Here is a 26,261-nt window from a genome sequence, read left to right as displayed (position 1 = left end):
TGGAACTGCGCATATGGCACTGCGCTGAAAGATGACACCATCTTGCCCAATAACCTCATGCACAGCCGGACAGAAGGTGTTGGTTCTTTTTTCACCTTCTGTACAAGTTCCACTATGGAGGCGACCTTTAAGGGCGGAGAAACACCTTTTCTTGAGCGGTGTCCAAGACCAGACCCAGATACACCAAGGTTTGGGTTGGACAAAGAGCTAACTTGTCCAAATTTAGTACCCAACCTAGGCGTTGTAAGACCTGCACTGTACTTGTTACACGTTTAGAACTAGTGTAGGGCGAGAGCAATCCCTTAGAAGTAGATCGTCCAGGTATCCTATTATGGAGACTCCTTGAGATCTTAGGGAAGCCAGTACTGGGGCCAGAACCTTTGTGAAGACCCTGGGGGCCGTGGCTAGACCAAACGGTAGTGCCACAAACTGGAAATGACTGCCCTCTACAGCGAAACGTAAGAACCTTTGTTGTGGACCGAAGATCGGCACATGAAGGTAAGCATCCTTGATGTCTATGGATGCCAAAAAGTCTCCCTTTCTCAGGGACCTTATTACTGAGCGAACCGACTCCATGCGGAAAGGTCGGACGTCTACAAGAAGTTGAGAGCCTTGAGGTCTAAAATGGGCCTTACTTCCCCATTTGGTTTCGGCACGGTGAACAGGTTTGAGTAAAACCCCTTGAATCTTTCTTCATGCGGGACCTTTACAATTACCCCCGCATCAGCAGATGGTGTAAAGCTAGGAGTAGGCAACTTCTTTTCTCCGGATCCGCCGAGACCCTTGAGTGTAGAAAGCAGTTCGGGGGAACCTCCCGGAACTCTATTCTGTAACCGTTCTTTACAGTGGAAATGACCCATCTGTCTTGAACCAGTTCCTACCAGGCCTCCCCAAACAGCCGAAGCCTGCCCCCCCAGCCGTGAGAGCGGGGGCGCCCCTTCACAAGGTAGATTTGGAGTTGGGCTTGGGTGGCTTTTGGGTCCAGGGTTTTTTCTAACCCTGTGGTCTTTTAAACCCAGACGGCTGAGGCCGTCGATACCGTTTTGGGGAAGAGGCACCAGGCACTGGGGGATTAGGAATTTTATAAGAGGGCTGCTTCCCCTTCTTTTTAATAGTAAGCAGAGCACTCTTTCCTCCAGAGATCTTTTGGATATATTTATCCAGATCATCACCAAACAGGCGTTCTCCATGAAATGGAAAGGCAGCAAGTAGCCTTTAACATGGTGTCTCAGCAGACCAGTTCTTTAGCCACAATACTCGGCGCATATGAACTGATAATAACGCAAAACAAGACATCTGTTGAATTGAGCCCTTTAAAGCGTCTACCGCAAAACACAAGGCATGAGGGGTCTCTGATAGCTCTTCAGCAGATTCCCCCTGGCAAGGAATGCTTTTTACTATCTTCTTAAAGCGATCCTTTAGGGATTGACAAATCCCAATAGGTGCAATAGCAGGCTGAACTGCTGCACTGGCAACCGAGAAGGAGGCCTTCAATAAGGACTCTAGCTTTTTATCAGCCGGATCCTTGAACACCTGGGCATTATCCACTGGACAGGTTAAGTTTTTATTCATGGAAGATATGGCAGCGTCAACCAAAGGTGTGCTCCATTTCTTCCTAAACTTCTCCTCCATAGGGTACAAAACAGAAAACCCTTTTGGGAGGTAAGTATATCCTTTCAGGATGCTCCCAGTCCGCATAAATCACCTGCTCCAGTAACGATGCAAGGGAAAGGCTTGGTAAATTTGCTTATGTTGCAAAGATCCCAGATCGGAACAAGCGAGTGCAGACTCCTGAACCAGGGGTAACTTAAAACGCAATTCGTACCATCTCCATTAGAGATTGGATAAACAATTGCTGGCAATAGGAGGCTGAAATTGGCTCCTCAGAGCCAGAATCCTACGCCGAGGAAACTTCAGCCTCTCCTACCTCCTGGTCGTTCCACCTCCTCTGGATCCTCTGCCCATTCTGGTTCCAGGTTACCTGGACCTATATGGCTATAAGAATCCTGGGGCTCTAGTGACTCACCAATTGGCCCGGGCCCAGGGGAGGGAGATCTATTACGCTTCCTCCCCCCCTGTGTTACAGAGGCAATCATGCCAGCTATCTTGCCTTCAAGACCCGCTAAGGCAGATGCCAAATCATCCTTTGTAACATAAGCTGAGGCAGGTACAATGGTAGTGGCTACTATGCCTGACAAGTGCAATGGCTCAGCCAGGTCAGAAGCCGCAGGTCCTTCAGAAGAAACTGAGGCTGCATCAGCATGGGGTTGGTCTCCTGTTATTTGTGGAGGGACTCTTACCCCTGTGCTTGCCTTGTTCCCTGCTCCTCGTTTTTTGGAAATCATTGCTTATACACGAGGAAACTAAACAGGAGTACTCCCCACAAACTATAACTAGTTTAAACCTGTCACCGCTGTGTCCAAGACCACCAGGCTCACGTGCCCACCATTCGCTCTGCCTTCTCCATGCGCACGCCAGAGCTCCCTGCTTTAAAAGCACTAGTATGAGAGCGAGCGTGCCCATCAGCGATTGGCGACCCGCCTACCGCATGCTCAGTCCTGACGCGCACCTGTGACGTGGATAGCAGCGGCGCGCGCACACTGGCGGCGCAATCGCACGCTGGTGGCGCGCACGCGGTGTGCACTCATACGCAAATAATTTTAAAAATGCGCACCAAACTGGCCTCTGTAATCCTAGCACAGCTCAAGGTTACACTAGCAGTTTTACAAGGGGAAATACATATATTCACATGTATATATATAAAAAAGCCCCAAAGGGAGTACTCACCATCCCAAGCAGCAGGGCCTGTCTTGCCAGGCCCAATCTTCCCCCATCACGGCGGGTAGCGCCTCTAGGGACCTTCAGGGACCGGGACCCCCATATTGGGGTCCACACCCCTGGACCTGTAAAGCACCCTTTATGGTTTCCTTGGGCAAGATTGACCAGGAATACCAATTTTAACAAGGGTCCAGCGCCTAAAAAGGACACATTACAAGCAACACCTCGTTCTTGAACCGAGGTTCGGGTACCATCCACTTTAGCTTAGTAAGCCATCCGAATGTATCCGATTATAAACATCCTCAGTGGGACATTTTCTTTGAAGAAACTTGAAGAGCTTCAACAGCCATGACCATCACCTTCAAGACACTGGCGAAAAAACTGAGGCACTTCCTGTGTAGGAGGGGTTATATGGGAGGAACCGTCTTACTTATTGGTTGCCAGTGTCCAATCACCTAAAGGTAAGCGTATAACCCATACAGTCATTATTATGGTGCTCTGTGTCCTGTGATGTACAATAAAGAAATCGCTCCATCTATGGCCAGCTTTACGGACCTAATCACAAAACAGAATGGTGGGTGTGTCAGTGTATCACCTGTGTACAATACTCCTCTACAACACCGCTATAAAAGACAGCATTGCTACTCTGATAGATTCCTCTACTGTTCTCCTATAGTAAAGGTTTTGTAGTAGCAAAGATCTGACAAAATGTGTTTGGGAGGACACAGCCTTGCTGCCTGTTGGTGTGATCTACACGGTTGTCTGCAACTCCACTGAAGGGATTACTTCTCATTTGTTTTGCTGGTAAAGATGGATGATATTGGACCTCATATGACCAGCAGAAGTCTAAACAGTCTTATCAATAAGGTAGTACCTTCATACCGAGCTGCAATCAACAATATGCTAAAAAATATTATAGGGCAAACTTCTTTACCTGAGAACAAAACACTAATATAACGCTAATATTTGTGAAAAACGCAGATTATATTGCTAGAATGCAATTTCCCCTGCAAGGTCTGCTTTAGCAATAGTTTCATGTGTGTATGAATCTACTTGGAAAGGTGGTAATCAGGTCTACAAGCATGCTTCCTGGAACATGAACAAGGCCAAGTTGATATTACCTTTGGATCTCCCACCACAGAGTCATATCCAGCTGCAACCAGTACAAGGTGTGGCTGAAACTGCAAAGACAAATAAGTAAAATAAATACTTTAAAAGGGCAATTTCCCTCCTAACAACTGGAATTGATAAGAATTGAATATGATGGGTCTGCAGAGGATTTCTAAACAAAAGTGAAGTTATACCTTATAAGAAAGCCTAAAAGGGGATGAAAAAAAAACTGAGCACAAAAAGTAAAAAAGGTTTTACTAGTTACTAGGGATGCACCGATACCATTTTTTTTTACAATGAGTACGAGTACCGATACTATTTTTTTTGGTACTCGCCGATACCAATTACCGATACCTACCTCAACTGTTTTGTTTTCACTTCAGCTGTCAGCAATGGTACAAAGCATTGAAAAGTTATTTACAAACTAAATAGATTTTTTTTTAAATTTTGCATTTTTTCAATGTGAAATGTATAAATATATGTTAATATATATATGTGTAAAAATATTCACTAACAAAGCAAACAAAAAAAAAGTTTTCATTGTTTATCGTTTATAAAAATAGACGTGAACAAAAAAAAAAAAAAAGCAAGAAAATAAGAATTAAATGGAGGTGAATAGGGAGTTAATTAAGGCTGATTAGAGTAAATTAAGGGTTAATAAGGGGTTAAATAGAGGAACATTTGTTCATCCCTTTGAGCTGCAGATGAAGAAACAGAAAGATACAAAAAGAAACAATGTTTCTTTTAATTTTAGTGTTATAAACATTGCCGGCTGCTTTTTTTTTTTTTTTTGACAGCTCCAATTACCGGACTTCTTTAACACTTCAGCTGTCAACAGGGGAGACCCACTGACAGCTCAAAGAACTGAGCCTGAAAGTATCGGTTTCAGGTATCTGTACATTTACACGAGTACCGATAATAGTATCAGTGCAACCCTACTAGTTACTATTTTTCAGTGTTCATGCCAACTTACCGTAATGTGCAAAAGTTTTAGGCAGGTGTGAAGAAATGTTGTAAAGTAAGAATGTTTTCAACAGACAGAAGAAAAATCTAAATCAAATCAATTTTTGGTGTGCCTACCCTTTGGCTTCAAAACAGCATCAGTTCCTACACTTGCACAATTTGTACACTTGCACAGTCAGGTGTATGATTAACCAATTATGCTAAGCAGGGGCTAATGATCATCAATTTGCATGTGTGCTCAGGATGTGTAGGAGGCTTAAAACTGGGCAAGGAACAGCCAAACTCTGCTACTAAGGTGAGGTTGTGGAAGACAGTTTCATATCACAGGTCATACAATATGGCAAGACTGAGTACATCAAAGTTATACACTGCTGGTATTGACTATACTGGTGACAAAAAGGCATGTATGTTTAAAAGAGAAGTTAGTTTTTTTTTTTTCAAAATCACACTTACCTAGGTGGATACAGCATCAGTTCAATGCTGCATCTGTCCCCTGCCAACTCTAGGACTGAGCACCAAGCGATAAAAGACTGCTGCTCGCTCGGTTCTCAGCACTTGGTGAGCAGAGTGTTGATGACTGTCAGATGTGACATCTCAATGTTTATGTTTTTTACCTGACTCATTCTGGTGCAAACCTTTACATAAATAATAAAAAAAGTCCAGCAGTGCAATCAGCACAGAACTGGCAGAAACCAGTGGGACCCAGGTACACCCATCTACTGTCTGGAGAAGTCTGGCCAGAAGTGGGGTTCATGGAAGAATTGCAGCCAAAAAGTCATACCTCTGATGTGGAAACAATGCTAAGAGGCTCAACTATGCATAAAAACATAGGAACTGGGGTGCAAAAAAATGGCAGCAGGTGCTCTGGACAGAGTCAAAATCTGGAATATTTGTCTGTAGCAGGAGGCAGTTTGTTCGGTGAAGGGCTGGACAGCAGTACAATAATGAGCATCTGCAGGCAACTGTGAAGCATGGTGGAGGCTCCTTGCAAGTCTGGAACTGCATTTCTGCTAATGGAGTTTGAGATTTGGTCAGTATCAATGGTGTCCTCAATGCTGAGATATACAGGCAGATACTTACAGTAGCCATCATGCCATCCCATCAGGAAGGTGTGTGATTGGTCCCAAATGTATTCTGCAGCAGGACAACAACCCCAAACAAACAGCCATTGTCATAAAAAAAAAATATCTTCAGCATTCAAAGAAGAACAAGGAATCCTGGAAGTGATAGTTTGGCCCCCAAAGAGCCCTGATCTCAACATTGTGGAGTCTGTCTGGGATTACATGAAAAGACAGAAGGATCTGAGGCAGCCTACATCCACAGAAGATCTGTGATTAGTTCTTCAAGAATTTTGGAACAACCTACCCACCGAGTTCCTTCAAAAACTGTGTGCGAGTGTACCTAGAAGAACTGATGCTGTTTTAAAGGCAAAGGGTGGTCACACCAAATATTGATTTGATCTGGATTTTTCTTTTGTTCATTTACTTTTCATTTTGTTAATTGATAAAACTAAACTATTAACACTTCTATTTCTGAAAGCATTCTTAATTTACAGCGTTTTTTCACACCTGCCTAAAACCCTTGTACAGTACTGTATACAGTATATGCCAACAATATAAAGGAATTAAACATTACACACATGTACCAAGTTGTGAGATTTTAAATGGTTATTAAGGGATTGAAAAAAGTTTTGCAAAAGATGGTGGTATATCGATTACCTCATAGGCAACAGGGAGGAGAAGATGAAGAAATGCTGTGATATAATCTGCATCCTTCATTGCAATCTGTGAGAAAAACAGAAGTTTATTTTAGACTGAATGAACAATTTTTGCTGATATTATATACCGGTAAAGTAAGGAGACCAAGGTAGAGACAGCAAATTATAAGGCAGGAATCTCAAACACCTTATTCCAGGGCACATTAATATTATAGCGTTCCCCGCGCTCCTTCCCCACCGCGCTGCTGGAAGACTCAGCAAGATGGGGCCAAAATTCTCCGTTCTCATATCGGTGAATGGAAAAATACAACACACTGGAAGGAATAAAAAGGGAAAACTTATTAGCAAAATTTAAATATAACAAATATTCCAAGTGGTAGCAAAAGCAGACAAAGAAATTAAAAATCCTGGCCCCTTGCTAAGTAATTTCATAATGTGCTAGTATGCATTGCATACTAGCACATTATGAAAGACTTACCTAAAAACACACGCTGTCACCGGTGACAACCTTCACCCGGTCTTGATTGAGGGTTTGCGGGCTCCAGCTGCTTCAATTGCCGAGCCACGATAACATGACTCCTGCGCATGTGTGTGGGAGTCTCCACCATGGCACAGAGCTCTGAAGGGCCGGTATGAGTATGCTGTCCTTTCAGAGCGCATGCAACAGTGATGTCACCAACTGCAGAGACAGTAAATATCTCCTAAACACCGTATTCCTTATATCCACAGGTAAGCTTTATTATAAGCTTACCTGTAGGTACAAGTGTCCCAGCGATGTTTACTGCTGCTTTAAAATGTATCTACAGTGTAGCCAAAACATCCTTTATTAGCTTTTGGGTGTAGTAGGAAATACTACCCCTATCAGGTTTTCACTGCAGTCTGTGTTCCACTTGGAGAGATTCTTTTTTTGCCCTGATGACAATTGTCATTAGCTCTTTATGATGATACCACATTTATTGTAACAATTTACTGCAAAACACCTATAAAAATTGGACTTTACTGGTACCAGAGAGGAACGACCACAAGGAATATATAAAAAAATATATAAATGTTATTCCAAAGCATTAAAAAGGTAAAAAAACATCAATGCCAATATCCTGTGTGATTTGGCCATACTAATAAACCATCATTATGCTCTGCAGAGGTGATGCAAGAGGTCGACGTGTTTCACCCATTATCTTCCTCAGGACCTTATCATCTTGACAGCAAAGATAAAGTGGCGCATCGCTTAAACAATATAGCCTGGAGATGGTGGTATCATATGTGGTGTGACATGGAATATTAGAAAGTTGGATGGTGCAGCAGATGTGACAAAATGTAGATGTGGAAAGTCTGGCACTAAGACTTCAGTGGGAACCAGGTCAGAAACCATTCAATATCAGAAGATATTACTAAGATAGTACTAAGTCATGTTTTGCTTGGGGATCAAATATTTATTTTACTCACTGAACTGAAACTCCATTTATAACATTTGTATCATGTGTTTTTTTCTGGATTTTTGGTTGACATTCTGTTTCTATAATTTAACATACACGTATGATAAAAAATGATAGACCTTTAATTTCTTTCTAAGTGGACAAACTTACAAAATCTGCAGGGAATCAAATAATTATCCCCCTCCCCCCGCTGTATATCAATACATTTTCTGGTTAACAATCAAATTTATCTGTCCTCTTCAACAACCTATAAGTGGCTCACAGTGCAGTTTCCCATTCTGATTTCTGCTCTAAAATTAGAGCCTTTACAGCAAGTAAGTTAGTCATTGACTGACAGATGTCTCTATAATAAAAATGGGCTGGGAGACCTCTGCTTGTCCTCTGCAGTGCTAAATGCTGCCACCGCTTTACTCATCCAATGGTTTTACTCATCTCATTTCTCACCTGAGTATTGATGCCAAGATTACGCAGTTTATCCTCACCTAACTTAGATGAAAATTGCACACATTTGATTGAAATGGAGCTTCAAAGTGGTATTAAACCCAAAACCAAAAATGTAATATATTGCAACGTAACAATCATTAGATGTGATGGCTGTATTAGTTTTCTTCTTTCCCCTGTTCTCACCTGGTAGTCTGGCCAGTAACACATCTCCTGTATTAGAGCGCCCCCACATGAAGGAGCACAGGGTGCATATTTAGAAAGCAGCAATGTCAGTCCGGGGGGAGGGGAGTGTTCGATATACTACCAGATTTAAATACATTTGCATCGTCTGACCCAGTTCACTACTGGCCAGTCTCAAGTGGTTGTCTGTATACATACACACATATGTTTCCTGACATTGTATTTTGTATAAATAGCTATATGCATCCTATTGTGACTTCTCATAAGTCACCAATTCACTTTTAAACTTTTCTAATAAAATATCAATATATTTTCATTACATTTATTTGTCAAGGAATTTCTGCCTTTAAAAGTCCCACAGAGGAACCTGCTCGATTTTGTATTCAATTTTCACTGATGTGGGCAGCAATTCCGGTTTCATAAATCGATGGTACTATCACAACTTACTAGATTTAATTACACTAACACAATGCAGCCAAACTCCAGCTAATAGGTAAGTAGTAACAGCAAGCAGTTTCTTTTCTTTTGGCATGAAGGTTTTTACATAATCAACTAAGGGCTGATCATTGTAAGCACCCCTGTCCGTGTTTTATGGTTTGTCTCATCCCTGCAACTGATACAATCTGCAAGAGAGCTGGTTCTTTTGAAAAACAACAGACTTACTGGCCAGATCACCAAATGACAATAGAAGAAAGAAAGCCTAAAAAAAGAAATCTAATGCAGCCATGACATCTAAGAATTGGTAAGCTGCAATATAATATAGGTTTGCTCTTGGGTTTAATAGTGCTTTAAATTATTTTTATGCCCAGTCCATGGGCATTAAAGTATTTCTTTATTCATAAAAAGCAATAAAAAAGCTGTAGGCACTGTGCAGTAATTCATCCTCAAAGATCACAACTGAGACTGCTTCTAGCATTTTCAGAAGTAAGGAGTCTCTATATTTCTCAAAGCACAGGTATATAAAAAAAACTCCCAAGATAAGACAATGATAGATCTCCTCTCAAGTAGAGTTACACACCTGGGATCGTGTTCAAATATGAACTGTGTTCCATGACCATGATGGACGTCCCAGTCTACAATTAGCACCCTGAAGGAAGAGAAAAGGGAATTTAGCTGCTATATTATAATTATAATGTTGCCTTATCACACTGAAACTCACCGCTTTACCCCATGATTGTGCTGAGCATATTTAGCCCCAATGGCCAGATGATTAAACATGCAGTAACCGTTCATTTTGTCAGTGTGGGCATGGTGTCCTGGAGGCCTGCCACAAAAAAACAACAGGAAAGAAAAACTGCTTAGAGTAGAATAAATACGGACTATAACTATATGGGATCGTGATTTTACTGAAAAGAAAAACTTTAAAGAGTAAGTAAACCCTGGTTTGTTTTACTTCCTCTTTATTTCCCTGCAAAGGTAAAGCATAATGGACTACTATGCATCACATAGCCCATTATGTGTCACTTACCTGAAACTGAAGCCTGCGATGTCACTGCTGTCCCCACTAAGACCCCTTTCACACTGGGGCGCGTGCAGAGCCCGCCAGGAAGTCAGCATGGTGCTACGCTAATCACAGGCAGTGAGACATTTCCCGATCTCTGCAGCCGCACATCGGGAAAATGTCTCACTGCCTGTGAATAGCGCTGCGCCATGCTGACTTCCTGGCGGGCTCTGCACGCGGAGTGTGCAAACACGCCAGAGCTCATCCTTATCCATGATCCCCATGTAGAAAAATAATATGCACATTCTTAAAAGAAATAGGTTAAATATGTTCCTATGTATGTTTAACTAAAATATTCCACCCATAATCCCCATGTATAAAAATAATTATATGCATATTCTTATCAGAAATGGGTTGAATATGTTCCTATATGCATATTATGCTCAGTAATGGGTTAAATATGTTCATTGTCAAGTGTTAACATGATATTCCTCCCATAAACCTCATTAGAAATAATAATTCTACCCATATTCCCATCAAAAACAGGTCAAATGTAATTTTTCCATTAGCAAGTGAACAGTTAGGCCCCTTTCACACTGGGGCGGTTTGCAGGCGGTATTGCGCTAAAAATACTGCCTGCAAACCGCCCCTAAACAGCCTCCGCTGTTTGTTCAGTGTTAAAGCCCGAGGGCTTTCACACTGAAGCGGTGCGCTGGCAGGACGGTAAAAAAAGTCCTGCAAACCGCTTCTTTGGAGCGGTGAAGGAGCGGTGTATTCACCGCTCCTAAACCGCTCCTGCTCATTGAAATCAATGGGACAGCGCGGCTATACTGCGGCAATTCCGCGGCTATAGCCGCGCTGTACGAGTGATTTTAACCCTTTTTCGGCCGCCGGCGTGGGTTAAAACCGCACCGCTAGCGGCCAAATACAGCTGCAAGAACGACGGTACAGCAGCGCTAAAAATAGCGCTGTTGTACCGCCGACGCCCCCACCGCCCCAGTGTGAAAGGGGCCTAACAGCAAGCGTCCATCTTCAACCCCTTATCCTTCCAGGGCCGCCAACTCCGGCATGCGCGTGGGAGCCCCCAGTCATGGCATAACCCCTATTAGAAATGGCACAATGTGCCCTTTCTAAAGTAGACATCGGTGATCGGCTTTTTTGTAAATATTGCCTAAACCGTGGAGGTTTAGGAGATATTTCAAGCACCTACAGGTAAGCCCTAATATAGGCTTACCTGTAGGTAAAAGTGGTTGTACAGGGTGTACAACCACTTTAAAGCCCAACTCTAACCAAAACACTCATCTTTCCCCTCCTCTTCCTTCAGGACAGAAAATGATGGATAATCCCTCCAATGAAGTCTCTCTCTCTTAAAGGAAGGAATAATACCCTGTCCCATCCTAACACACAAGGGGGTTTATTTACTAAAGCCGGAGAGTGCAAAATCAGGCTCACTTCTGCATAGAAACCAATCAACTTCCAGGTTTTATTGCCAAAGCCTAAGACCCCTTTCACACTTGTGGGACTTGTCATGCAACTTTGGACCCCAAAGTCACATGACAAGTCGCACCCCATGTTTCCCTATGAGTACCGCTCATATCTGTGGAAGGTCAAAGTAGCTCCTGCACTACCTTGGCCTGACTTTCATGCAGCTTTAGGTCCACAGACCTCAATGTAAACCCTCAAAAGTCCCATAAAACAGTGGTTCTCAACCTCAGTCCTCAAGTACCCCCAACAGGCCATGTTTTGGGAATTTCTCTTAGATAAAATAGCTGTCCAAAATACCAAGCCATTGGACTCTGATTTAAAGCATCTGTGCAAGATAAAGGAAACCCTGCAAACATGGCCTGTTGGGGGTACTTGAGGACTGAGGTTGATAACCACTGGCATAAAAAGTCACACCTGCATCATGTAGATGCAATTTTGATGCGACTTTGGCTGAGTGCGACTTGTACAGAACTGAAAAATTCCTTAGGTTTCTTTATTTTCTGCAGAATTACAAATTTTCAGAACGATTGGAATTCGAAAATTGATCGACCGATTCAAATTCTGTATGAAGAATAGCCGGGAATGTGGCCAGGAAACCATCCGGTGTGTTCTTAACAACGGATAAGTCATCAGCTGTCAGCGGGGTTCCCCACTGACAGCTGAATGTAGTAAAAAAAAAAAAAAAGAGAAAAAAACTTTGTGGGGTTCCCCCCCAGATTATTGACCGAGGGTCACCCGCCCCTTAGGTATTTAAGAGCTATCGCAGGGCTGAAGCAATCGTTGAGGTTTTGCTGGTCGACAGTGTGGCGGGCGTTGTGATTGATGATGGATCTACAGGGGACATTTTTTTCTTACTTTGTAATAAAGGAATTATCAAAAACTGGTGTACTGTCTTTACTCACTTTTTACACTTTTTTGCTGAATGGGTAGCGGTACAATGTACCCCATACTCATTCACATAAAGGGGAGGGCCGGAATCTGGGGCCCCCCCCCATGTTAAAGGGGACGTCCAGATTCCGATAAATCCCCCTGCCCACAGAAAAAATGGGGACAAGGTGCCTTGGGACGGGGGGCAGAACCCCCCCTTTTCTGACCTGCCGGGCTAAATGCTTGAATAAGGGTCTGGTATGGATTCTTTTGGGGGGGGGCCCCACGACCATGTTTGATCTTTTTTTTTTTTTTATTGCCAGCATTCTTTTTTATACATTCAATTGTCAGTGTGGAAACCCGCTAACAGCCTTTGAGTCATCCATTGTTAATGACGCAGCGGCCGGCTTCCCGGCCCGCTCCTTAACAACCAGCTATTCTTGACACAGAATTCTAATCGGTCGATCAATTTTCGACCAATTTGAATTCCAATTGTACTGAAAATTAGAAATTCGTTAGAAAATAAAAATAAACAATTTCTTTGGTTCTATACAAGTCACACTCATCCAAAGTCATATCTATATGATGCGGGTGTGACTTTAATGCGCCTTTTGAAGGTTTACCTTGAGGTCTATGGACCTCAAGTGGCATGAAAGTCAGACCAAATTAGTGCAGAAATTACTTTGAAGTCGCACAGATATGAACGGAACTCATAGGGAAAAATGGGGTGCGATTTGTCACGCGACTCTGGGGTCCAAAGTCGCACAAGTGTGGATGGGGCCTTAAGCTTTGGCAATAAACCCTGGAAGCTAATTGGTTTCTGGTTTCAGAAGGGAGCCTGATTTTGCACTCTCCAGCTTTAGTAAATAAACCCCCTTGTGTCATTAGGACAGGAGTTACAGAGAAATCAAACACTTTAAAAATGTGCAGCAGTTCTAACCTTTTCCCACTCCAATCAAGGCTAACAAAACAGTTTTGGCTGAAGGTAGGTTTTAAATAGGGTACAAATCTCAGATATAATGGCAAATATTATATAGTTTAAACCAATGGCCCTCACCTGACCAATGCTAACCCATTGCGGATTTCCCCCTTCACGACTTTATCAACTAACTGCAAGACAGAGCCGACAGCCAGACAGGAGGTAGTGAATGAAGCCTGTAGAAAAAGGAAACATTTTATGTGACTAAAGTCAAAACCTTAATGTTTTCAATAAATCTCAACATCGTTTTCTATTACATGTTAAAAAAAATCTTTCTAAGATATACATATCAGTATTAATATGTAGACAACACTGCTTTCTGAAGGGACATACTAAACTGAATATTGGGATGATGGGATGATTGGATTATCGGCTGCAATACTGAGAACTCTCACTAGATGTCAGTGTACTTTATACACATTTATATGGTAATGACTCCTATGTATGTTTAACTACAATATTCCACCCATCAGCCCCATGTAGAAAAATAATTATATGCATATTCTTATCAGAAATTAGTTAAATAGGTTCATATGTATGTTTAACTACAATATTCCACCCATAATACCCATGTAAAAATAATTACATGCATATTCTTATCAGAAATTAATATATCAATATTCCACTCATGATTAAGGATGAGCTCTGTTGTGTTCGCACACTCCGCGTGCAGAGCCGCCAGGAAGTCAGCATGGTGCTACGCTAATCACAGGCAGTGAGACATTTCCCGATCTCTGCAGCCGCACATCAGGAAAATGTCTCACTGCCTGTGATTAGCGCAGCGCCATGCTGACTTCCTGGCGGGCTCTGCACGCGGAGTGTGCAAACACGCCAGAGCTCATCCTTACCCATGATCCCCATGTAGAAAAATAATATGCACATTCTTAAAAGAAATAGGTTAAATATGTTCCTATGTATGTTTAACTAAAATATTCCACCCATAATCCCCATGTATAAAAATAATTATATGCATATTCTTATCAGAAATGGGTTGAATATGTTCCTATATGCATATTATTCTCAGTAATGGGTTAAATATGTTCATTGTCAGGTGTTAACATGATATTCCTCCCATAAACCTCATTAGAAATAATAATTCTACCCATATTCCCATCAAAAACAGGTCAAATGTAATTTTTCCATTAGCAAGTGAACAGTTAGGCCCCTTTCACACTGGGGCGGTTTGCAGGCGGTATTGCGCTAAAAATACCGCCTGCAAACCGCCCCTAAACACCCTCCGCTGTTTGTTCAGTGTGAAAGCCCGAGGGCTTTCACACTGAAGCGGTGCGCTGGCAGGACGGTAAAAAAAGTCCTGCCAACAGCTTCTTTGGAGCGGTGAAGGAGCGGTGTATTCACCGCTCCTAAACCGCTCCTGCCCATTGAAGTCAATGGGACAGCGCGGCTATACCGCGGTAATACCGCGGCTATAGCCGCGCTGTACAAGCGGATTTAACCCTTTTTCGTCCGCCAGCGGGGGTTAAAACCGCACCGCTAGCGGCCGAATACAGCCGCAAAAACGACGGTGAAACAGCGCTAAAAATAGCGCTGTTTTACCGCCGACGCCCCCACCGCCCCAGTGTGAAAGGGGCCTTAAACATTAGCAACTGCTTCTTGCACTGCAGGAAAGAATAACATATTTAGAGCCCTTTCACACTGGGGCGGGGGGCGGTAAAACGCCACTATTATTAGCGGCGTTTTACCGTCGGTATGCGGCCGCTAGCGGGGGCGGTTTTACCCCCGCTAGCGGCCGAGAAAGGGTTAAATACCACCGCAAAGCGCCTCTGCAGAGGCGCTTTGCCGGCGGTATAGCCGCGCCGTCCCATTGATTTCAATGGGCAGGAGTGGTAAAGGAGTGGTATACACACCGCTCCTTCACCGCTCCGAAGATGCTGCTGGCAGGACATTTTTTACCGTCCTGCCAGCGCATCGCTCCAGTGTGAAAGCCCTCGGGGCTTTCACACTGAAATGCAAGCAGCGGCACTTTCGGGCCGGTTTACAGGCGCTATTATTAGCGCAATAGCGCCTGCAAACCGCCCCAGTGTGAAAGGGCTCTTAGAGAAAAAAACAGAGTCATTACTATATATATGTGTGTGTGTACACTGACATCTAATGAGAGTTCAGTATTGCAACCAATAATCCAATCATCCCAATATGCAGTTTAGTATGATCCCTTTCAGAACCCTAAATTTGAGGAGACACAGTTGCTTAAAGTGGAATTTTAGTCAAAACCTAAGTAACGCTAAACCTACTCTCTGCCATGTTCTAAGCCTAATTTATCTAGCCTTGTAGAAAAAAATAAAAATAAAAATCGCCATATTTTCCTGTTCTGCAGCCACTCCAGTCAGGTCTCCAGCGGCGGCTGCTGTGTGCAGGAGAAAATCGACAATGACTGGGAAATGGCTGGGAAGTGACGTCTCCCATAGACATACTAAGGGGCTTCCGTTGTCGGCTGCCTCTCTTGCACACTCCCACAAACTGAAACCACCGCTGGCAGCTCAGCGTGGGACTGGACCGGAGCAGCTGCAGAACAGTACAGAGATTTTTTTTTCTTTACAGGGCTAAATACTGAAGATTAGGCTAAGAATTGCAGAGTGTAGATTTAGAGTTAGTTAAGTATTGACCAAACTTCCACTTTAACCGCTTAAGGACCTCCCCACGTACATATACTGTGGCAGGGTGGCCCTTAAGCGCAAAATTACGTACCTGTACGTGATTCCTCTCATCGGCTCTGGGGCGTGTGTCGGCGGGGCCCCACTCCCACTGTGATTGGACACAGCGGGAGCCAATCAGCAGGTCCAGCAGCCGCGATGGCCACTGGGACTCGCCAACCGTTCACAGGGGAGGCAGAACAGCGGTCTACCTATGTAAAAAAGGCAGGCCGCCGTTCTGTGAGGAATGAAGATGGAGATCTTGTGTTTCTGCTAAACTGAAACACGGATCTCGGTTTTCCTCCAATCACAGCATTCCTCCCACAGTTAGAAAGCACTCCCTAGGAGCACACTTAACCTTTTGATCGCCCCGATGTTAGCCCCTTCCCTGCCAGTGTCATTAGTACAGTGACAGTGCATTTTTTTCAGCACTGATCACTGTATTGGTGTCACTGGTCCCCAAAAAGTGTCACTTAGTGCCCCATTTGTCCGCCACAATGTCACAGCCCCTCTAAAATCCTCTGATCGCCGCAATTACTATCAAAAACAATAACAAAAATAAAAAGGCCATAAATCTATCCCAAAGTTTGTATACGCTATAACTTTTGCGCAAACCAGTCAATATACGCTTATTGGGATTTTTTAAACAAAAATCTGTAGCAGAATACATATTGGCCTAAATTGATGAAGAAATTAGATTTTTTAATTTTTTTTTATTGGATGTGTCTTATAGCAGAAAGTAAAAAAAAAAGTTTTTCTTTTTAACTTGTCGGTCATTTTTTGTTTATAGCGCAAAAAATAAAAACCGCCAAGGTGATCAAATACCACCAAAAGTAAGCTCTATTTGTGGGAAAAAAAGGACATCAATTTTATTTGGCTACAGTGTCGCACGACTGCGCAATTGTCAGTTAAAGTAATGCAGTGCCGTATCGCAAAAAATGGCCTGGTCAGGAAGGGGGTTAAACCTTCCGGAGCTGAAGTGGTTAAAGGGGACATTTCTGAGTGCATATCCAGCCACCTAGTAATATCTAAAGTATGACCAGTTTTAGCAGTTAGAAGATCAGCATTAGCTCCATGCTAACAAAAGGAAATACGGTAAAGAAAAGAATGTACAGTAGATCTAATGCCGTGTACACACGACCGGACTTTTCGACAGCAAAGGTCCGACGGAACAAATCCGCCTGACAATTCGATCGTGTGTGAGCTTCATCAGACCTTTGCTGTCGAAAAATCAGACAGACTTTAGAAATAAAACATGTTTCAAATCTTTCCGATGGACTCGAGTCTGGTCGAAAAATATGTTTGTCTGTATGCTAGTCCGACGGACGAACAACAACGCAAGGGCAGCTATTGGCTACTGGCTATGAACTTCCTTATTCTAGTCCGGTCGTACGTCATCACGTTCGAATCAGTCGGACTTTGATGTGATCGTGTGTAGGCAAGTCCGTTGCATCGGAACTCCGTTGAAAGTCCGTCAAAAAGTCCTTCGGAGTTCAGTCCGTTGAAAGTCCGCTCGTGTGTACACGGCATAACAGTCTGATAATTCATCAACTTGAGTCTCCTGCAGGACAGTCATGTGACTAAATAGCATAAGCTCCTTGTTTACAATAACACAATAACATAAGGTTCTTTCAATGACACTAGTTTAATTAAAAAAAAACCTAACACTACTGCCTGCATGGCTGCTAGCACCCTGTATGCAACTGACTAAATAAAACCTTCACACCTCTGCTAGTAGAGAGCGAGGGGGTGTTCCTCCCAGCTGTTGGTATTTACCAGCGCAGCCAAACAAAGGGCCTTTGTTTGGCTGCGCTGGTATATATATATATATATATATATATATATATATATATATATATATATATATTAGATAGATTTACACATTTTCTTGAAGGAAGACTTTACTTACAGGGTGCAAGAAAACAGAGTCATAGCGATCTGACAGCTCTTTGAGTTTTTCCTGGTTCATTTCTTGAGTGGACTTCATTAACTCTACAAAGTCTGAACTAAAAATAGGACAGAGAGAAAACACAAACCGATTACAATCTCTATTGTTTCAATGGGTAACAGGAAGACAACTGTGTCCATCTCGGAGGCCTCATACCTGTGAACAAGCAGGAGATCTGCATCCGATGCTTCTCTAGCCTGTTGTAAAACAGAGTCACGTCATCAACACAAGCAATACCACATTCACCCTTTCACTGCAAAAAAGTCAGGTAATTAACAGTTATGGTTCCTTTTATTTTAAGTGAACCTATAATCAAAGTCCCCCATTACTTTGCCCTTGAAGAGTAATTTAACTTCCCCTCTCCCTAACAGCACATACCTTATCCATGATACTTCATTCAACCATCAGGAGTAAGGAAAAAAGAAAGCTGTTGCAGACATTATATTTAAGGAGTGGTAATCTGCATTTTTATATGCTTTGGGGTTTAGAAACGATTGTCACTTTAGGAAGAAAATAAATAAATAATAAATAAAAACGGTGCTTATAGGTATAAACTGTAGGCTTGGCCGACACATATTCCTACTGACCGACGAGTCAGCCCAATACAGTGATGGGGCCATTAGGAATGTAGAGGGCAGATAAGCTTTGACCCTATATAAAAAGTGTTGGAGCTTTTCCTGGCAGGAATGGCCTGGCATTGATAGAGTAAAGGTAATGCTGAGGGTATACATGGACATCCCTAGGGGCCACCATGTTTACCTGTCAGCAGCTGTTTTTACTTGTTCCTTGTTCCGAGGACAGCTTAGTCTACATCTGTGCTAGTAAAGTCATTACTCACTCTGAGATAAAAGAGGATTTTTACTACTTGCAGCCCCAAACTAACCGCCAGCTATGTGACCACAAATTGGAATATTTGTTTTAGGGTGTAAACCTGCTTCTCTATGATGCCACACATGGATACGAGTTGTTATGTACATGAAGGCTGTTCTCCCATATATTAAGCCATTTCCACAACTTATTTTAATACAGTATACAGCTTTTCAATTATATCAAAATCCTTCACTTTTATCAGCATTAATCTCCTTAGCCAGCAATTCACAAGTCTTGCAAAACTTACAGGTACTTTAACACAGCGATCCACCAGACCATACTGCGCCAGCTTCTCTTTAATTGCCAAGATTCGTGCCGGACACTCTGGGAATCTGAACAGAAACAAAGCAATGTCAACTCTGAAGAGGCACTTTTAACTTACAATGGTTGTAGTGAGCTACCAGATGGGAACAATCACCTCTACTGATATGATAAAAATACCCAAACACTGCTATGAGAATAAATTGAAAAAAGTAAAAAAGGAACAGCTGCAACTATTCAAGTGATCTGACACTAAATATGTGAAATAAAATAGGAATAATTGTGCGCTAAACCTAAATATATAAAAGATAAGTATACTGTGCAAATCAAATCAGTGTAGCAATCATAAATATATATAGCAAGTATAAACATTAATGTAATAAGTCCACATGCAATCCAACGTATATATGCAGATTCTTCTGTGATGAAAACGTGTAATCAATCCTTTCCAAAATCCGCGCCACACATTAATAAAAACAGGTGATAAAGAAGATAGTTGTCACCGCTACCTTTAAGTGCAATGCCTGCTCACCTCAATATAAGACCTCCTTGGGTAAAATCACGCTTTAGTATTAATCCAGGAGATCAGCGACATAGGAAGCGAAACACCAGCTGAATAATCAGAGATCCTGACAATTCCTCCCAATACACTTTGGAACGCCAGTCCTCAGAGTTTAATGCTCAAAGTAGACGAAAGATCATCATCGCGCAAAATTGTAAAACAATCCTTGTTTTATTTAAAATACATAAATTCACTCACATTTTGTACATCTTGTAAAAAGACTTGTATAAAATTTCTCATGACAGCTCTCCTCCTCGCAGTGAGAAATTTTATACAAGTCTTTTTACAAGATGTACAAAATGTGAGTGAATTTATATATTTTAAATAAAACAAGGATTGTTTTACAATTTTGCGCGATGATGATCTTTCGTCTACTTTGAGCATTAAACTCTGAGGACTGGCGTTCCAAAGTGTATTGGGAGGAATTGTCAGGCTCTCTGATTAAACAGCTGGTGTTTCGCTTCCTATGTGGCTGATCTCCTGCATTAATACTAAAGTGTGATTTGACCCAAGGAGGTCTTATATTGAGGTGAGCAGGCATTGCACTTAAAGGTAGCGGTGACAACTATCTTCTTTATCACCTGTTTTTATTAATGTGTGGCGCAGATTTTGGAAAGGATTGATTACACGTTTTCATCACAGAAGAATCTGCATATATACGTTGGATTGCATGTGGACTTATTACATTAATGTTTATACTTGCTATATATATTTATGATTGCTGCACTGATTTAATTTGCACACTATACTTATCTTTTATATATTTAGATTTAGCATGCTATTATTCCTATTTTAAATCACCTCTACTCATAACTAAAATACTGCTCATATACTGTATGTCTATGGTATACAGCTACTAGGGAGGCAGTGACAGGAGTTTGATTCTATAATGCTGGGAATAACATGGTCCCTTATTAACTCTCTGGAGGAATAGATCCAGATCCAGGACTGCTGGAGGAGAAAAGTGCTCCCTGTTAGGATCAAATTGTTCTCTTCTCCTAAACCTTAAGGCTAGGTTCACACATATCTGGTGCAAATTTCCCCTCAGTTTTCACTGCAAATTTTCAAAGCAGCTGTTTAGCTGCAATTTAGATGTGGTTCAGATGCAAATTGTTGGAGCCGGTGTTCTGCTGAGAAAGTTCCTCTCGGCGGATAAGGACCCCCCTGTACTGCACAGGCGCAGCGCTTGCGCAGTACGAGCCGCCGGAAATAGCCGAAGCTGAATAGCTGTAAGTCAGCTGTACACGGCGCCTGTAACAGGGCCCCTCGCTACGCTTGCCACACTTCGGGCTTCGCTCGGCACTTTTTTATTTTACCTCTATGTCCACTTGGATGGTGGAACTTGAACCTGGACTCAGGGCGCAGGCGCCGTGTACAGCTGACTCAAGGTTTTCAGCTTTGGCTACTTTTGGCGGCTCCGTAGTCGTCCGTACTGCGCAAGCGCTGCGCCTGCGCAGTATAGGGGGGTTCTTATCCGCCGGGGGAACTTTCTCGGCAAGACACCGGCACCGTCTTTGATATTAGCTGGTTGCTAAGGAGTGGACCGGGAAGCCGGCCGTCACGTCATTAACAAGGGATGACTCATCAGCTATCAACAGGGTCCCCTGCTGACAGCTGAATGTAAAAATAAAATTAATACCAGCAATAAAGAAAGAATTGTAAAAAATACCACGCCAAAATGAAAAAAAAAAAAAAAATGGTGTGGGGTCGCCCCAGCCTCCGCCTCCCCAAGATCCATACCAGACCCTTATCCAAGCATGCAGCCTGGCGGGCCAAGAAAGCTGAGGGGACAAGCCATTTCCCCCTCCCCCTCCTGAGCCATACCAGGTCACATGCCCACAACATAGAGGTGGTTTGGGGCCTAAGACCAGACCTAAGGGCCCACTCCAATTTTTTTTTCACATTTTTGGCGTGGGGTTCCCCTTAAAATGTGTAACAGACCTGAGGTTCTGGCCTTGGGCCCAAAAGCTCCCCCCCCCATGTTGAGGGCATGTGGCCTGGTATGGCATGCTCGGATAAGGGTCTGGTATGGATTTTGAGGGGGACCCCCACATTGTTTTTTTCCGGATCCAATTAGTGTTTAAAAATGATCAGATGTACAATTCAGATGTGTTCCCATAGAAGGCAATGAGCCTGGAATTCGCATCTGAACTGCACCACAGTGCTCAGAAAATGGCACAGGACCTTTTTACATTTGCAGCAAATTTATATATGAACTAGCTCCATAGAAAGTTATGTGAATCGGATGCGGTCCAAAACACATCCAATGCCCAAATATGTGAACAATGTGAGTCTAAAAATGTTTTGAAAGGTGCCAATAATAAACATCAAACTCAATTCACTGAATTTTAGCCATCATGATTTTCCATTATAGACCATTGTTTTCAACAACTACCAATGAGAGCTGCTGACACCATTTACCTGGCTGAAAATAACCTATTATATGCGCTGTAGCTTAGTGAATTGAGCCTTATGCCTTAAAGAAGATAGAACTTTCCCATACAAATCTCAGAAAACAAAGACACTTGGCAGTAAGAGAACACTTCTATCCAATGCATTACTTGTCATCCCAAAGACAGTATGGCAGAGTCATTCGGTCATCATATACAAGGCCAGTTCCTACTGCAGGTGAATCTCTGTCCAGGTGCTACAAAAAAAAAAAAAAAAGACATATAAAAATATACAAATTTAAAGAGTTTTGACACTTTGGACACTAAAACAAGTCTAGCACATCTAGTATTCCTTCTTTACTACAAGCATTGCTCTCCTGCCAAATATGCTCTTTAATTCTTGTATACATCGACATAACGGTAGAGACCAACTCCAGCCAAAGCTTTTTTTTTTTTTAATAGAGTCAAAACCTTTGTCAGGCCTCATGCACACTGGACGTTTTTGCACTCTTTTATAGCTGCTGTTTTTGGTTTTAGACATTTTTTTCTACAGTCAATAAACTCTCCAGCATGTTATCCTATGTGTCCATGCACACATAGGCTGTTATCAACTGTTTTTGGCTGGGAAAAAAAAACAAGTGGGTCCTGAGAGGAGTTTTTCAGTTGTAAAAATACCGAAAAATGCAGATAAATGCTCAAAAACATGGCTTACCAGCGTTTAAAGTTTTTGATCCCACTGAAAAACGCTTAAAACTGCTAATGCAAAAACACTGATAAACATTGAAAAACTCACTACAAAGCTACTGCCGTTTTTATAACGTTATTATAATGTCCAGTGTGCATGAGGCCTAAATGGTAGATGCATCTAAAAGAGGATATTTGAAAGACTAACAATTTAGTCCTATAAGAAATAACGATGTGAACGTGCACAAAATGCTCTACAACTGCAGTAGCATAGTTGCTCCCCTTTTACAACCAATCAGCATTGAGAGCTATGCTTTTGTTTTCAGGGCTTAGGGTTCATTCACACACATAACAATACAATTTCTCTTTTTTCCAAACTTCTAACATTGTTCTTATGCGCTGCAGCATGTTGCAATGCGTTACTGTATCTCAGAACATAAATGCAACATGCCCTCTCATTTTTAGCACACGCCAACAAAACACATTGACATGAACTGAAGCCATAAGGCATATTGCCTTGTTCTTGTATTGAGACTGCACAGGGTAACACAACTAGTGTGAGTAAGCCTTTCCATTCCAGTCCCCCTTTTTTTTCTTTTTCTGGAGCATCTTGCCATGTATGACCAGTTGCCTGACAAGACACAAAAAGTACTGCTATCCCCTTGAATAGATGAAATCAATTTCCTAGTGTCATTTAGTCTTCTTACCAGCCCATCTAGTTGGTCACAAATGTCCCTTTCCGGTGTCTTTCGCATGCGTTGGCCTCTTTTCTTCACTTCCTGCAGCGTTGGAGGACATTGAGGAGAGGTGCTTTTCTTCCCAGGCTTTTTCTATAATGTAGAATATTCAGTTTTTTTATCATAAGACAGCAATAGCTACAGCAGAAGTAACAAACTTGCAGTTAAATGAACAATGCCATTTTTACTCGACTCCTGATCCAGAAAACTGCTTTTTCCACGTGCCACTTCCTGTACCCACCATGCTCTGCACAGGCCCAGTCACAGGCCATATACCCACAGATACCTGGAACTGCACAGAGAAGGGCCACGGGGTGCACTGGTGACAACACTATGAAGAAACAGATGTCTGTATGGGCAGCACAGTTAAAGTGTTACTAAACCCAGGATCCTGCATTCACTATATCGGGTTTCCTACAGTACACAGAACACGGAAATGCAGTTATTTTAGTAAATATAAACTGCTAAATACCTTTTCACATCAGCAGTATATAGCAGTCTTGTGACTTCTATCAGTGTCTGGTTAAAGCTTGTAGGAGGAGTTTTCATTCTCCCCTGATTGCCCTATGAGGATGCAGGACCCTAACCCTCTGTCTGGACAGTTTTGATTGGCCCTGTGCTGATCACATGCACCCCCCCCCCCAAAAAAAAATAATAAACTCTCTAGCAATACATACCAAACTGAGCATTTGCAGCTTGTCCCCTATGCTCTGTACTATCAGGAGATATATTATGGACAGTGGAAGAAGGGGAGGATCAGAGAAGACAGGATCAAACAGCCTTTTAACAGAATGTAAATTTAAATAAAATTGCGCTTGGAAAAAAATAAATAAAATAAATACCAATGAAGGAGAAAAACAAATTGTGAATAAGGATAAAATAACTCCTAGGTACAAATAATGAAATATCGTAAATGATCAAATTCTATATAGCTGCGGTTATAAGTGGGGCACACCAATAGAATAAATAGAACAGAAAACCACGCTAAAACAGTAATGAGTAAAGTCCAATCAACAATCGATGAGACAAAGTTCAATTAAAGTCCAGAACAAAACAGTAGATTTCTCTATGTGATGAGATGGAGAAAATATATGAAAAGTAAATGTGTGGTGAACTGCTTACCAGAACGTAAGCCAATCAGACGGATGGCTTAAACCCAGCCCAGGCCTTTAAGAGCGCTCCGAAATGGGCAGGATCCGTCGCGCTCATGCAGCAGAACGGGTCCGCATAGGGTTTAATCAGAAAAAAATACAAAGACCATAGCGTGATACTGACATAATAATATATTAGATCAAAAAAAGGAGAAAAGTGTGTTCCCACAAATAATCATGAAAATCATAAATGCACCCTGAATGCACAGCATATACAGGGACGTGAAAATGGTGACATGCAACATGCAATGAGTAATGCCCTTAGAAGTGAAATTTAAAACACCAAGTGTATCTGTTTGTCAGAAGATAACATTGGAAGAGCAGACAAAAACGCCAAAAACAGAAAAACACACCAGGTGCACAGACACAAGAGGCCGCTTACCAGATGGCAAACTGGTGAAGATATAATCAGCTGTAGGCTTACTGCCTCTGTGTGACCCAGAGTATAGATTTAATTGAACCCATAGGGGTTCCTGCTCACCAGAAGGTTGATTGGAAATGGCCCAAACGAAACCTTGGTGGAGTCACCGCGATCCCGTCCTGGCAGGCTCTCCACAGGCTCAAATATGCATATGTTTTCAAAGAAGAGAAGCAGCCAATAGCGTGATAACGTTGAGACTCCAATTTATTAAAAAGCAAACACTTACATTAAAAACAACGAAAAACAGCAATGCCGGCCGGCACTCAGACAGCTCCCGTCCACAACAGGGCGACGTGGTGACGTCAGCACGTCCCTCCCAGACGCGTTTCGTCACAGGTTGACGTTCTCAATGGGGGGACGTCAACCTGTGACGAAATGCGTCTGGGAGGGATGTGCTGACGTCACCACGTCGCCCTGTTGTGGACGGGAGCTGTCTGAGTGCCGGCCGGCATTGCTGTTTTTCGTTGTTTTTAATGTAAGTGTTTGCTTTTTAATAAATTGGAGTCTCAACGTTATCACGCTATTGGCTGCTTCTCTTCTTTGAAAACATATGCATATTTGAGCCTGTGGAGAGCCTGCCAGGACGGGATCGTGGTGACTCCGCCAAGGTTTCGTTTGGGCCATTTCCAATCAACCTTCTGGTGAGCAGGAACCCCTATGGGTTCAATTAAATCTATACTCTGGGTCACACAGAGGCAGTAAGCCTACAGCTGATTATATCTTCACCAGTTTGCCATCTGGTAAGCGGCCTCTTGTGTCTGTGCACCTGGTGTGTTTTTCTGTTTTTGGCGTTTTTGTCTGCTCTTCCAATGTTATCTTCTGACAAACAGATACACTTGGTGTTTTAAATTTCACTTCTAAGGGCATTACTCATTGCATGTTGCATGTCACCATTTTCACGTCCCTGTATATGCTGTGCATTCAGGGTGCATTTATGATTTTCATGATTATTTGTGGGAACACACTTTTCTCCTTTTTTTGATCTAATATATTATTATGTCAGTATCACGCTATGGTCTTTGTATTTTTTTCTGATTAAACCCTATGCGGACCCGTTCTGCTGCATGAGCGCGACGGATCCTGCCCATTTCGGAGCGCTCTTAAAGGCCTGGGCTGGGTTTAAGCCATCCGTCTGACTGGCTTATGTTCTGGTAAGCAGTTCACCACACAGTTACTTTTCATATATTTT

General features: G+C 42.4%; 1 protein-coding gene across 3 annotated transcripts in view; it reads right to left on the bottom strand.

Moving 5' to 3' along the window:
- The window catches only part of HDAC6 (histone deacetylase 6), a 159,567-nt gene that overhangs the window by 79,573 nt on the left and 53,733 nt on the right, over positions 1-26,261 (bottom strand). For all 3 annotated transcript variants that reach the window (XM_073600035.1, XM_073600036.1, XM_073600034.1), the window contains exons 3-13: positions 23,471-23,593; positions 22,251-22,336; positions 19,114-19,198; positions 18,153-18,193; positions 17,958-18,054; positions 13,479-13,576; positions 9,788-9,892; positions 9,647-9,715; positions 6,756-6,882; positions 6,570-6,635; positions 3,900-3,959 (exon numbers count right to left, since the gene is read on the bottom strand). In XM_073600035.1, coding sequence (XP_073456136.1) covers positions 3,900-3,959; positions 6,570-6,635; positions 6,756-6,882; positions 9,647-9,715; positions 9,788-9,892; positions 13,479-13,576; positions 17,958-18,054; positions 18,153-18,193; positions 19,114-19,198; positions 22,251-22,336; positions 23,471-23,593 — 957 coding nt within the window. The remainder of the gene's footprint in view (positions 1-3,899; positions 3,960-6,569; positions 6,636-6,755; positions 6,883-9,646; positions 9,716-9,787; positions 9,893-13,478; positions 13,577-17,957; positions 18,055-18,152; positions 18,194-19,113; positions 19,199-22,250; positions 22,337-23,470; positions 23,594-26,261) is intronic.

This window comes from Aquarana catesbeiana, linkage group LG09 (assembly GCF_042186555.1).
Source record: "Aquarana catesbeiana isolate 2022-GZ linkage group LG09, ASM4218655v1, whole genome shotgun sequence".
In the NCBI taxonomy this organism is placed as follows: Eukaryota; Metazoa; Chordata; class Amphibia; order Anura; family Ranidae; genus Aquarana; species Aquarana catesbeiana.
Note: the sequence above shows the minus strand (reverse complement) of the source record. Positions and strands in the feature narration are given on the sequence as shown.